This window comes from Kryptolebias marmoratus, linkage group LG5 (assembly GCF_001649575.2).
Source record: "Kryptolebias marmoratus isolate JLee-2015 linkage group LG5, ASM164957v2, whole genome shotgun sequence".
Lineage (NCBI taxonomy): Eukaryota > Metazoa > Chordata > Actinopteri > Cyprinodontiformes > Rivulidae > Kryptolebias > Kryptolebias marmoratus.
This window is the reverse complement of record NC_051434.1, coordinates 10,284,394-10,297,390: the sequence shown is the minus strand read 5'-3', so window position 1 is coordinate 10,297,390 and position 12,997 is coordinate 10,284,394. Positions and strand designations below refer to the sequence as shown.

Here is a 12,997-nt window from a genome sequence, read left to right as displayed (position 1 = left end):
TGAGGCAACGCAGGCATCCAGGTTAATGTGTAGGAATACGATAAAATACTAAAACAGCTACGGAATCCATGTGACACAAGGTGTCACATGTGTGATGATGATGTGTCACATGTGTGATGACAGATGTGTGATGGACTCACAAAGAAGGAGTTGTCCTGGAAGGTGGGGGTCTCCGGCGTGCCCTGGCTGTAGACGGACACTCGTCTCTGAAGGGCCGTGGCTTTGCTCAAGTTTCCAGACGACAGAGTCAGATCTTCGACGTCGAAGGGGCTGAGAGCGGGGGTAGAAAACAAAGTGTTTCATGCAAAAACTCACTGAACTTGTAAAGACGATGTCTCTCCACAAGGTGGCAGGAAGTCACAACTAGTGCAGACGCCGCTTTTGCAGCTAAGCAACGGTTGTGGGTGTTCAACCAAGCATATGGACAGTCCAGTAATAGACTCTTCAAGGTTTAAAATAGACACAACTCTGCTACCCAGAAATCTGTTCCATATGCAGAAGGTGAATACACTCCTTGACATTTCTTTAAAAAAATGTGGAATAAACTTTAAACAAAAAAGTCAAGTAAATAAACAAACACATTCGATAGGTTTCCTCACATTTTATTAATCCCTGAAAAAGAAATTAGAGAAAATCTCCAGCCATGTTTTTGTTTAATCAGTACATTTGTACTTACTACCACGTCACCTCCAGGTTGAGTTTGATGGTTCCCAGGTCGTTGACGTCCACAGCCACCACCTGAGGCATGGCGGTGAACAGCTCCTTGGTCTCACAGATGACGCTGCCCACCAGCATGTGAGTTGCCAAACCCTTCAGCTCGGTCACCTGACGCACACAAGAACACAGACTTTATTCTTTCGTCCAGAGAGAGAGAATCTGCCGCAGCCGCGAGGCCTTTTGTTGGTTTTCCTGCAGTGACCTTGATGTTGATGAGGTCAGAAATGAGCGGCATGAAGATCATCTCGTCTCCATCCCAGCTTTGTCTGGAGTTCACCTCGATCCTCCCTTTCAGCTTCCACCGCTGTCGACCGTACCGCATGAAGATCTGATGTGAAGAAGAACAGACAGAAGAGAGAGAAATCAGAAACTGAAGTCATGAAAATGTAACACCAATCTTCTTGTTTTTGGCCACCTGACAACACAGTTAGGGAAAAAATATACATTACACTTATTATATTAACTTGTTTTCATGACAAATCCAACCAAGGATACATACAGTCACACATTATTTTACTTTCTTTAACACAGTTTCTGTTTAATGTCAGTCGCTTAGAGTTTAGAATTAGAAACGACCAATCAATCAAGCCAGCTTTTTAAATTATAATGACTAATTGAATTGCTGGCCTGACTGACGGTTTTTTCTAATCATACGTCAGAAATGCTGTTTCTTCAGTTCTCTCAGCCTTATGTCATTCTATCTTCTTTTTTTAACCCCGTGATTGTCTACAAGTCAGTCTAGATTTAATAAATGTAGATCATTTGACCCATAGACTGATCAGCAGGGGGAGAAGAGATCAGGTGACAAGTTCTCCAAACACATTTCCATGCAAATACTGCCAATCACTGACAGTAATAGCTGGTCAAACATGGGTCGATCTTTTGCAGGACCTTTCCCCTGATACGCCCACAACCTGCACTTTGGGTGATTTCAACCTCTTTAACCCCTCCTCCCTCCATGAAAGCACCTGAAGCACAGCTGAGTTTATCTGTTTGTACCTGCAGAGCACAGATGCACAGGGCTGAGTCACTCGGCAGAAGAAAAAGAGAGCGTGAGCTTTTATTTTGGGTTTGTTTTGGTACAATGGGTAAGTAAACATCCACAGACTACAGTAAATTATGTAAGAGATAAAGTTACTAAGCAACAGCCAGCAGATGGGGTGATCAAGACCTCAGAAAGGAAGTGGGAAATAAATATCAAACGCTCTCTAAGTGAAGCTCATTTCTTCTTGACGTCTGCGCTGACATTTCATGAGACAATTCTATGCAAATAAAATCACATCAAATCGACATTTCATGAATATAATGACTGGTCAGTTTTTGTGTTTTTAATGTGGAACTCTGCTTTCATGCACGGTGGGGCTGGTTTCTTGGACTTAAGTAAAAATGCAGTGTTTGGGGAACCGATTATTTCATTTAAATTAAGTTTCAATTCAATAAGGTTAATTCACGTAGCAACAAAATCTAATCAAAAGTCATCCAAGGGAAAAACCACAGGATCGACTCCAGTCTGTTTAAAGAAAATCCTATACAGTCCAATTCACATTAATTCAATCTCATTCACTCTAAATGAATGAACTGCAAAATCAACCTTTTTGAAAGTGCTCAGTAAACATTTTTGTCTACAACTTGGTGCTGAGAACAATTTGTAAAAAATGGGTTTTGAGGTTATTTTCACAGAAAGTTTTGCGAACAAACTGCATCCCTATCAGAATATTATTACAGCCACTTCTGAGTAAATTTCTCTCGGAAAGTTTCGAGATGAAAAAGTGAAACTCAGACTTGCCTCGTATTGGTCTCCAGGACAGAGTCTAGCAAATCCTGCCAATCCTGTCAGGAAATAAATGAAAAAGTTATAAAAAAAGAGAAAGAAACTAAGGAAAGATGATCAGGGTTCCTACATTAAAAATCCAGTCTTCTCTAGACTCATATTTACAAGTATTTTCAGTCGAATTTTGGGCCATTTTTAATACATTTAACACTTCTGAATAAAACAGTTGTCTGTTTTTAAAATGTTTATTTTCTTCAATACAAAGCCCTCTTTCATACAGCATAATGTTCATTTTGTAAAACTATATTTTAATTAAGAAAAAAACAGAAAAAGGAGTGTATCAGCCCCAGTTTTGGACTAAGTTGCAAACAGTATGTGCAGATATATACATTTATAAAGCACATATTTTAACTTGCTTTAAAAAGTAAAACAATCAACTTGTCTGAAAAAAAAAATAGTTCTTATTTGTATGTTTTAGAAAATGGAATAGGTCATAAAATCTTGGAGCAAAAACGTTTCTCCAAACTAATTTCTTTTTTTCCCACACTTATCAAGAAACCAGAACATACTTTTGGGATGATCTGTGAAATATATGAGTTAAAACGTGAACTCCCACCTTTCATTTTGATGTGAAACTCCCCGAGCAGATTCTCCAGCTCGCTCTCGAACGTGCTCATGTTCTGGAAAATAAAAAAGAGGATTGAAACCGGTCACGGAAACACCCTCACAGAGGACAAATACGGAGGCAGAGGTCTCAGTTTGAGTCAACATTAAAGCGCAGGGGAGACAGGAAGGCTGCTGTAAGCCTTTAAAGACAGGTGATGATACAGGTGTGTGCTGATGGGATTTAAAGGCCTCTCTGTAGAAAGGGTTTACAGTAATTTGTATTATATCGTGGATGCCGTCAGGTGTGACTCCATGTTGAAACAGTCCTTTGCTCATATGTTATCTATAAATGTGACAGAGCGCAGCACAAGCTTATTCAGGCTGTAATGGGAGTCGACAGCGTCGACCGTACCTCAGTGTATTCTTTGTACCGGCGGTTGACCTCTGCGATGCTCTCTTTGGTGCCCTTAGTGGAGGGAGAGGAGGAGAAGGCCTGCTTCATCCGGCTGGCCCCGTCCCTCAGGCGACTCTGGATGCAGAAAGCCTCGTACAGCTCATCCACCTGAGCGCACACAAACAGGAAAAATGCCAAATAAATCAGCCTGGATATGCTCAGGGGGTCAGATAATTATTATTTTAACACAAGACCATTTCAAGAGTTCCTACACGTCCCTCAAAGTCAAGTTCAAGCACATTTCAAGCATTAAAAGTGAATTTTTAGGCTTTTCCGAGACATTTAAGAGTTAAAGCACCTTAATGTTAATTTGCTTTCACAAACCAAAATGCTGTCGTGTGATTTTCTTCTTTACAAAAAGGCAAACAAATTCATCTGATTCTTCATTGACAATGCCAGAGATATGAAGTAAAGCTGACTTGGAGGAGGCAGTCTATCTGCTCATTTAGCTTTTCTTTTTTTAACAAAATGTAAATAAAACCCAAAGTAAAAATTACAAACGAACTCTGAAGAGGAGTCAAGCTCGCTGAGGCAGCTGCAGCAACAGCTAAAAAATAAACCTTTAAATCAGACAGAAACTTACTGTGAAAGCAATACAAAACGTTAACCTTTAACCATGTGTGATCTGAACATCTATTTGTCATTCAAAGTGATCTATATCTGATAAATCAATCAACCAGTAGTCTGGATGTTGAATCTGTGTAATCTAAAGTTTTCAGCTTCCCTAAAAATTCACACTGATTCACGTAACAGCCAGAAAAAAAACAACCCCCCCTTGTGATGAGCCTCATTAAAGGACGTTATGGCTACCTGTCTGATGCCTGCGCTGAAATATTGATGCTGTTTGCTCTTTTATGGGAATCATTAGGGAGGCGCAGGAGAAAATGGGCCAGTCTGGCTCCTGTTGCCCTAATAGCTGCAGTTTGTTTGCGTCTCTCCACAACCGAGCCGAACCCTGAGTTCAGACGTCAACATGTGGAAGTTTCTGAGCTGGTTCAGTTATCGCGGTAAGAACGGCACGCTGGCTGCAGAGGGATTGTTCCTGTTTTTAGAGGGTTTATAATAAAGTCTGATGATGACGCACAGATCTCACCCCCACTCCGTTCCCAGCGGCTCCACCTTAAACCAGCCATTCCTGGACACCCACCCACCCCTGACTGGGACCCAGCCCACCCGCCCGCCCGTCTGTCTGTCTGTGGTATGTGGTGGGGCTGCAGCGGCAACTGAGCTGCTATAAAACAACATCCAACCTCAACTTTTTTTCAGCTATCCAACAAAAAAAGAAAAGATTTGGAGCCATTACTCAAGTTTGGGATAAAAAAAAAGCCAGAATTCAACCAAATCACCTTCTGCACTCGTCCAGCTAAGGCATGAAATGTTATTAAACTAATTTAAATGATTGTAATGACTTATAGTTTGGAGAAAATTATGCTTGTCGGATTTCACAAACTGGGGCTGATGAACCTCCATCATCAGATCAGAACAGCTAACGAAGCTAATTTTTGTCCCCGACCACAACAAGAGCTCCTGAAGGTCAGCCGAGCCGCCCATCAGAGGGTGTCCGTCAGCACGCTGCTGAGCCTCGGGACGGACAGGGAACAAGGACGGCAAAGAGACGCTTCTGACCGCCAGGAAGGAAAGCAGAGGCTCGTCTGGAAACAACGAGCATGTGGGTTTACTGCACCTTTCCTGGACTTTATCCATATTCTTCTTCAAGTTCTTCTACCAAGTTCTGCCAAAAACTATACTTGGATTTTAAACTGAGAACTTATATAAAAAAAGATTCTTTAAAAATAAAAGCATGAAAAACTTCAACCTCCCACACACAAAAAAAAACACCACTAACAGGTAAAATACAATATTTCATAGACAAAATTTAATGTCAGAAATTTAGAAACCTTTCAATAAAAGCAATTAGTTTTAACACATCCAATAAAGAAACTTATTCTTCACATCTAGTGAGTTAATTAAAAACATTAAACAGATATATGCTAAATCCAGCCCTCCTTTGAACTGTGGTAATTTCAGCTCAGCACACTGGAAAGGAAAACTGCACGGCTCAAAGAGCAAATGAGGAATTATGGGAAAATCTTTACTCAGAAATCAATTATGTCCTGAGCCAGAGGAAATACTGTATCAGCATTTATTAATTTTGAAACTTAAGAAGCATTTTAGCTTCCTAGTTCTCCCTTTTTTGCACTTTTGTGCCCATCTTCATCATTTGTTGTCATTTACAAAAACAGAAAAAACTAACGTGGCGGGTTTACAGGTTAGCCTGTGGGTTTATTAAATATTTTCTCTCTACGGCGTGAAGTTTTAAATTTGAACAAAGAATCTTTAGGATTTGTCAGAAATCCTCTTAAGACGTGGACATTATCCAGGATTGTAGGATAATGGTGCGCTCACACCCCCGCCCACACACTCACTTAATGTCCGGGGGCGAGTGATTATAAGCAGATTAAAACAGGCGGGCCACACCAAACAACAGCAAACATCCAAGCCCCTCTCTGGGGAACAGTGTGTGTGTGTGTGGGTGGGTGTGTGTGTGTGTTTATGGCAAAATTAGCAATGGATAGAAGAGGGGGGAAAGCAGAAAATGCTTTTTTATGAGGAATAATCACATGCAAAAACTATTCACACTCATTCTGGACTGAATTTGGCATGTGGCACACACACACACACACACACAGTTTCAGAGGCAGAGGAGGTGCCTGGCAGCTGTGTCACCCATCTCTTTAATGATGCCCTGCTGATACCAGTGTCCTGCAGACACATCAGAGACAGAAACTGTCCCGCGCAGGACATCACGGAGGTTGTATTGTACCACCTGCCTCCTCCGCGTGCGCCAATTACTGCGAGCGGAACAAAAGAACGGGCTGATGCGAGTCACAAACTAACAACCCGCTGATGGATGATTGTTAAGTCGACGCTCGCGGCAGCTGTCCAGCACAAAGAAACCCGCCTGAGCCCGAACACGGACAAACACGCTCCTGAACGTACGGCTGGCTGTCTTCTTTTCGTTTCCCCCCGGAGATGAGGGAGACGTGCCGGTGCTGCAGCTCCAGTTTTATGACTCGCATCTTGTGAATTTGACAGCTATGGTTTTCTCAGTAGAAGAGGAAAAAGAAAAACTAAAATAGGACAATTTCAAATAAAGAAGAAAAGTTTTGAATTTCTCCAAACCCCCATCTGTTGCAAAGTTGAAGTAAAACTGCAGATCTGTCAGAAGGGCTGGTTTGTACGACATATTTACTCAATGAGAGCTGAATTTAACTAGACACATAAGATTTTTCCCCTTCCCAGGATAAACTACACGCTTCTTTTTCAAATATTTACCAATGCGATCAAATCTATTTTTGCACAAGAACAGAGGAACTTCCATGTAATGTTGGATGAGCATTTATTTAACAGATTTACAAGACAGAACCAGCGTAGACTCCGTTTCTTTCTGTTTTTAACGTCAAAATGGAGCTCGCCTTTTTTCGAATTTCAAAACGTTTCCCATTTTTCCACGGAGTCTCAGATATTTTTTCTGTCTCCGTCTCAGTTTTTCCTCTTTATAAACCACTTTCAGAAAATCCTTTCTGAAGTCTGCAGCTGTTTTTAACCCTCAGAAGAGACTCGAGTATTTTTCTCCATTGTTGTACCGTTTTTAAACACGTTTGGTCATGAGGTGAGGGGGGTTTTATTATCTGAGAGCACATACAGGAATATCAAGGGTTAACATCCCCCGATAGATGATTTCCTTGAGTTCTCCTGAAGACATCAAAGGCCGTCCTCAGGTAACCATGGTTACCTTTGGATCTGCGCCGCTGTTTGGGCGTGTGTTCAGATTACCTGCTGTCATGTCTGATTTGATGCACAGCGAGGGAGATCTAGCCTGGACTACAAAAAGGGGATATGAATGGAAAGTCAAAGAGTCTTTAAACCTCGTGGGACCAACAAAAACTGTGGGAGGTTAATGTCCCCAACTGGCAGGAAAGACAACAACAAAAGAAGGAATAAGAAGTCGTTTAAAAAGTCCCATAATGTGTTTTGCCTGAACCATTAAAAAAAAGTTGGATATTTCTTTTAAACAACGCATGAATTAAAAGAAAAGCAACAATAGCTGCGGAGCGAAAGTGACAAAAAGTGTAGAATAACTCTGCAGGTTTGGTCAAACTAACAAAAAGCTAAAATGTTTTAGTAGTTAAGCTAGAAAATATTGTTTATTTCTATAAGAAGTTAAAAGTTTGACAGCTTGGAAATACAACTGAGTGGATTTCTTTCTTTCTTTCTTTGTTTTTGTCAGCTGATTAGCATAATTAGTAAAAACAAGCATACAAACAATTTAAATTAAACTTTAAGAAGGAGGCTATGTGTTGTTTTTTGTATAAAACTAGCTGCGTTGACTATTATTTCTTTATGTTAAGCTAACAAAGCTCACCAGACATGGAGCCAACTTTTTACCAGAACACCATGGAGTACTTTTACACGTTTTTACCCGATTTCTTAAAGCTAGAGCACCCAAATCATGAATATCTGGTCTTGTAACATCGTATAAAAGAAGTTGAAGGAAAGACTCAATGTGATCACATTAAAATGAAAATTAAAAAGTGTCTTAAAGACCCTCCATAAGATCCAAGAGCTGAATCTCCTCAGCACACACACAAGTTCTTACCTTGCTCATGTGAAACTCCAGACGCCTCATGTACCGCTCAATACTTTTGATTTGCTGCAGAAATGAAAAAAAAACAACAAAAAAACAACAACTAGACTTTAGTGGCAACATAAACGGATCAAACATAAGAACATTACCACTAAAAGGTGAGGTGAAAAGGGGGTTGGGGTCTTGAGGAGATTTACTGAAACCAAATTAACTTTAAAAATGGTTGAAAATGACGTTTTCATACTTAACTGCTATAAGAGATAAAAACAGCAGATGGATAAAAAAACAATAATATAAAGGTTGTTGAGCCTCTTTGTTAAATTACTTCTTGGCAATGCTCATGCACTTCAACCAGAAATCGTAGGGCAGTAAAGCCTAATTGTTATTTTGTGGGTTAAAAGCTGAGAAGTTTGGGACCAAAGCGTGAAGGTCCAAGCTCACATTTTACAGGATTTAAATGTTTTGCTACTGACAGCTTGATCGCAGATACAACAGAAAACTGCAGGAGTCTAATCCCTGGTCAGAGGTGTTTCAGCAGCAAAACGGGCTCAATATCATAATATTTTGGCTGATTAGTGTATTTAATAAGATACATCTTAGAGTAAAAAATGGCCCGTGTGGCTATTAAACCTACACAGCGCCACCTTTTTTACTTTCTCGTCCTTCCACTTATTTTCTTTCAGTTTATCAATGTTTTTCTTTTATCTCATCCATCAATTTCTTTACTGTTTCCCTCACTTTTCTCTCTCTGGCCTTTCTGTCTTAATTTTAGACTTTTAAGCTTCTATTTAAAGTGTTTCCTTCCCTCCATCAGCTCACCTTGTCAAGATCGTACAGCACTCCCTGGCGAGGGAAGAAAAAACACACAGTTACTGAAGAAACTGCATTTAAAACAGTTTTCATAATGCAAAGAAGATAACCATTGTCTGTTACCCCCAAAAAAAGGAAAATACAAGTTTATAACATGGTAGTTTTGACTCTATGTGTCTGTTTATAACAATTATCAGAGACGTCTTACCAGGCGAGAGTTTCTCTTCATGTCCTTCATTAGAGACGTGAGCTTATCGAGCTCCGTTTGATGAACTTCGAGGTACTCACTACGAGGAAAAAATAAATAAATACATATTTCAGGTTTCACACAAATGCAGCAGTGAACTCTAACGATCGATCAGAGAGAACTTAAAAGATCATTTCAGCAGAAATGAAGACATTTAAATCAAGAGGTAATATTTTAAACTGCAACAGTTCGCCCACGAATGCTTGATGTAAAAAAAAATGAACATTTGAAAAGTTTCCGCTCTGTATTCAGGAGCTTCTCGGATGAATCGGACTGTGAGCATCGAATCAGTGCAGGAGTTACTTACTCCAAGCCCTGTTTGAGCGCCGTGTAAATCTCCTCCAGTCTTTTGGGTTGCGGATCTCTGGAGCCGCTGGCTCCCTTGTGGCCTGACAGGTGGGTCTTCTTTGGCTTGGACTGAGGCTTCTTTTGCACCGCGGAGTTTCCCATGAAGGAGTTACACCTGCACACAAACATTCATACCAACGAGAAGTGCTTTATACCACCGGGACGATGACTTTGGGGGGGAAAAAAAGCAAGAACAGACTGCGCCTCACAACATAAAAACACCTCCTAGAATAAAAAAGACTTTTTAAACTTTTCCAGCTGAATATTTACTCACTGGCTGCTCACAGCACAGAGCTAGAGAAGCTTCCTGCACCTTTTTCAGGAAACTGAACATGCCCTGAAGTGATCCCAGCATGAATTTGTCTCATCTGTCAAACAGAGGAGACTCACCGACTCTGTTCACGCTCAGCTGAGAGATTTAAACATGTTATTCACATGTTGCCAGCAAAAACTTGCGAGTCATTGCACGGGATCGCACATAACTTTATTTTTAAGATTGAACCAAAAGTCATCTCAACATCATATTAGTTTAAAACTCTGGCATGAAAGACGGTGGGTGATATTCATTCCTTCAAGGAATCGTCGACTTTTAACTAAAGCTTGTTTTTGTTTGCAAAGCACAAAGTTTCCTATAAAACCTTCTTATGTGAGAACCTGAACATATATTTCTATTTGATAGTTCATGAACCAAATCAGCCACGAGGAAATTTTATACAAACACTTTTCCATGACTTACTTGGTCTAAACCTCATTTCTACATATGAGTAAAGATGACCACAGAGCCACCTCACAAGCCTCTGTCCTCAGACGAATTCATTTTGGGTCACACTCATCCTCCCACACTAATGCATATTTTTAGCTTTCCAAAAAAGCTTTACAGACTTAGCTGACAAATGACATTTCCTCGGTCTTAATAAAATGATCCGGGAGTCACGTCAGGGACACAAACAACCCATTCCAGGATTCGACATGTTGGAACGTGCCATGTTTTGATGCAAAGCCAGCAGCAGCAGCAGCAGAAATTCAAGCTTAGCTGCCACAAATGTAGGGCAACTCTGAATAAAAGTACTGTGTAGCCTTGGGGTCATGCAAGCTACCATGAACTGGGGGTTACTTTCCTGAAACACACACATTCATATGCACACAGACCAATAATTTCACTGTTGCACAGAATGCAAAATCTGCAGCATGAAAGAACAAATAAAGCCAATAAAGCAAAAAACAAATGGACTTACATTAACTGAACCAGAACTACACACTGTGACACACTCCACTGGCATCAGAAGCCTCATCTCTGCAGCTCTTTATCAGAACGCAGCTTGTCTGTTGCCAGCAGACGACCCCCACCCACACTTGAGTCATTCCATCTAATCAAACCGTTCACTGTCTGAGCAGAGAGAAAGGAGGGCAACAGGATCTTCAAATGGGTCCAAAAGGCTGATGGAGACAATCGGGCACCGACACCCAGAAGGAAAAGATTGGAAGAGATAGATCTGGGATGTGCTTTGTCTTGAACAATGAGTCAAAGCAGAAGAAACAGTGATAAAACTCAAACCTCTCAAGAGCTTTATTGATCCCAAACATTTCACAATTTCTACCAATGAATGAAAAACAAAACAAGACAGTCTAAATGATTACTGAGGCAAAGCGTGGACTTTGGCTCAGCGTCAAAAAAATCCCTTTTTTGTGTGTAAATCTGAATGAAACTGGTTCCAGTGACCAATAAGAGACAGCTGTAGCTATAAATTCCACAGCTACATACTCTGAGCGGCGCTTTGTATGATTCATTTCCAGATAACCAGCTGATGAATCCGACCTTACCCTCTGACACACCAAGCAGACAGATGTCTGGAGGTTTGGGAGCATAAACACATCTTTCTGATCTGATTGGCTCCTGGATGTTGTGAATGAACTCTAATGATCCAGTCGGCAACAAAAGCCTCCCTCTGAATCTTCCCACACCGGCAACACTTCAGCAATAACGCTGCACTTGAACGCATCGCACAGGAAAGGCGTGCAATCTATTTCTGCACGGTAATACAGGAAGGAGCGGTACTTTATGCATAATTCAGCGAGGAAAACTGGGAGACTGCGTCAGCAAAAAGTGTAAACAAAGGAGTGCTCGCATAAAATCAGATGATTTGTTTAGTTTTTCAACAAAGTTATAGATCAGTTAATCATATTTTTAATTGTGCGCGCTATTTTACAAATCCCAGTTTTCAATTAAACAGATTGTTTATGCAAATCTATACTTTTATTAAGTATTTAAGCTTAATTCTTGAAATTCTCTGTTAAATAAATGACAAAAAGAAACTCCTGTAAAGACAGTTCAGATGTTTTGAAGTGAGGTTCTGTGGAAAGGTTGTAAACAACTAATATCTTACCTGTTGTAGATGGCTTTTTAAGTTTAATTTTGACCAAAGTGGATATCTACTGTCTTAAAACAACTCCAATCTCAAAACTTTCATAGTGGTTTATGTGAAAACTTTACAGCACAATCAATTTCACTTCACACAGTTACTCCAGAAGATTTATTATTTTCCTACAGGAAGTGAACTCCAGAAGGTAGCTGCTGCTGAAGCTATTGGCGCTTGCAAGAAGGAGTTGTTTTAAGGTTGAAGCAGCTCACTTTGGTCTCAGCTGTAGCTGTTAGCTGATCAATAAAGTCTGAATTAAACTATTTCTCCTATCTACAACAGGTAAGATATTAACTGTTCATAAACTTTCCACAGAACCACACTTTATATTGTCTAAATTAACCTTTCAGCTTGTTTGCTGCTGAGCAGGGACAATGAGTTTGATTTAAACCTATTCAGTTTATTTATGAGACATATGTACCTAAAAGTCACGTAATGCAGATTTAAAGAAGTTGTCCATCTATGGAAATGTTAGATTTGAAAACTTCAAATATTTACATTCATCCTCATGCAGAGAAAATAACTTTGAGCAGAACCAGATTCAGGAATAGAGAAGATCTGCTTCGACTGGCATGTTCCTTTTTTTTCTAAAACGTGACAAATAAAAGCTGCTCCGTCGCTGCTGCTTCTTCACACAACAGTCAGCGTTCTTTCAGTTACGATGTCAACACAGCAGCGCGACTGTTTATACGTTTTACTGACAAACTTTTATCTTTTCCGAATGTTGCAACCGTCTGCTCTGACAGGCTTGATGCTTTTTGGGGGGAAAAACACGATTCTTCTTCATTAATGAGCCGTGGAGCAGCAGACTTGTACCTGCAGCTCGTCCATTTGCACAAAAACTCACAATCAGCTGAAAAACGAACCGAAGCGCACTGAGTGGCAGCAGCTTGTCTGGAAAAGTCAGTTTCAATAACTAGATTTAAGTCCAGATTTTGCTGCATTGCCAAAAGCACTTTTTAAAGCTAGTCTACTCAAA

General features: G+C 40.3%; 1 protein-coding gene across 4 annotated transcripts in view; it reads right to left on the bottom strand.

Annotated features, from left to right (window-relative positions):
• The window catches only part of ripor2 (RHO family interacting cell polarization regulator 2), a 57,006-nt gene that overhangs the window by 6,806 nt on the left and 37,203 nt on the right, over window positions 1–12,997 (bottom strand). For all 4 annotated transcript variants that reach the window (XM_017423721.3, XM_017423753.3, XM_017423738.3 and 1 more), the window contains exons 3-12: window positions 9,561–9,716; window positions 9,215–9,293; window positions 9,016–9,039; window positions 8,209–8,262; window positions 3,507–3,656; window positions 3,105–3,168; window positions 2,504–2,547; window positions 920–1,045; window positions 677–825; window positions 141–270 (exon numbers count right to left, since the gene is read on the bottom strand). In XM_017423721.3, coding sequence (XP_017279210.1) covers window positions 141–270; window positions 677–825; window positions 920–1,045; window positions 2,504–2,547; window positions 3,105–3,168; window positions 3,507–3,656; window positions 8,209–8,262; window positions 9,016–9,039; window positions 9,215–9,293; window positions 9,561–9,716 — 976 coding nt within the window. The remainder of the gene's footprint in view (window positions 1–140; window positions 271–676; window positions 826–919; window positions 1,046–2,503; window positions 2,548–3,104; window positions 3,169–3,506; window positions 3,657–8,208; window positions 8,263–9,015; window positions 9,040–9,214; window positions 9,294–9,560; window positions 9,717–12,997) is intronic.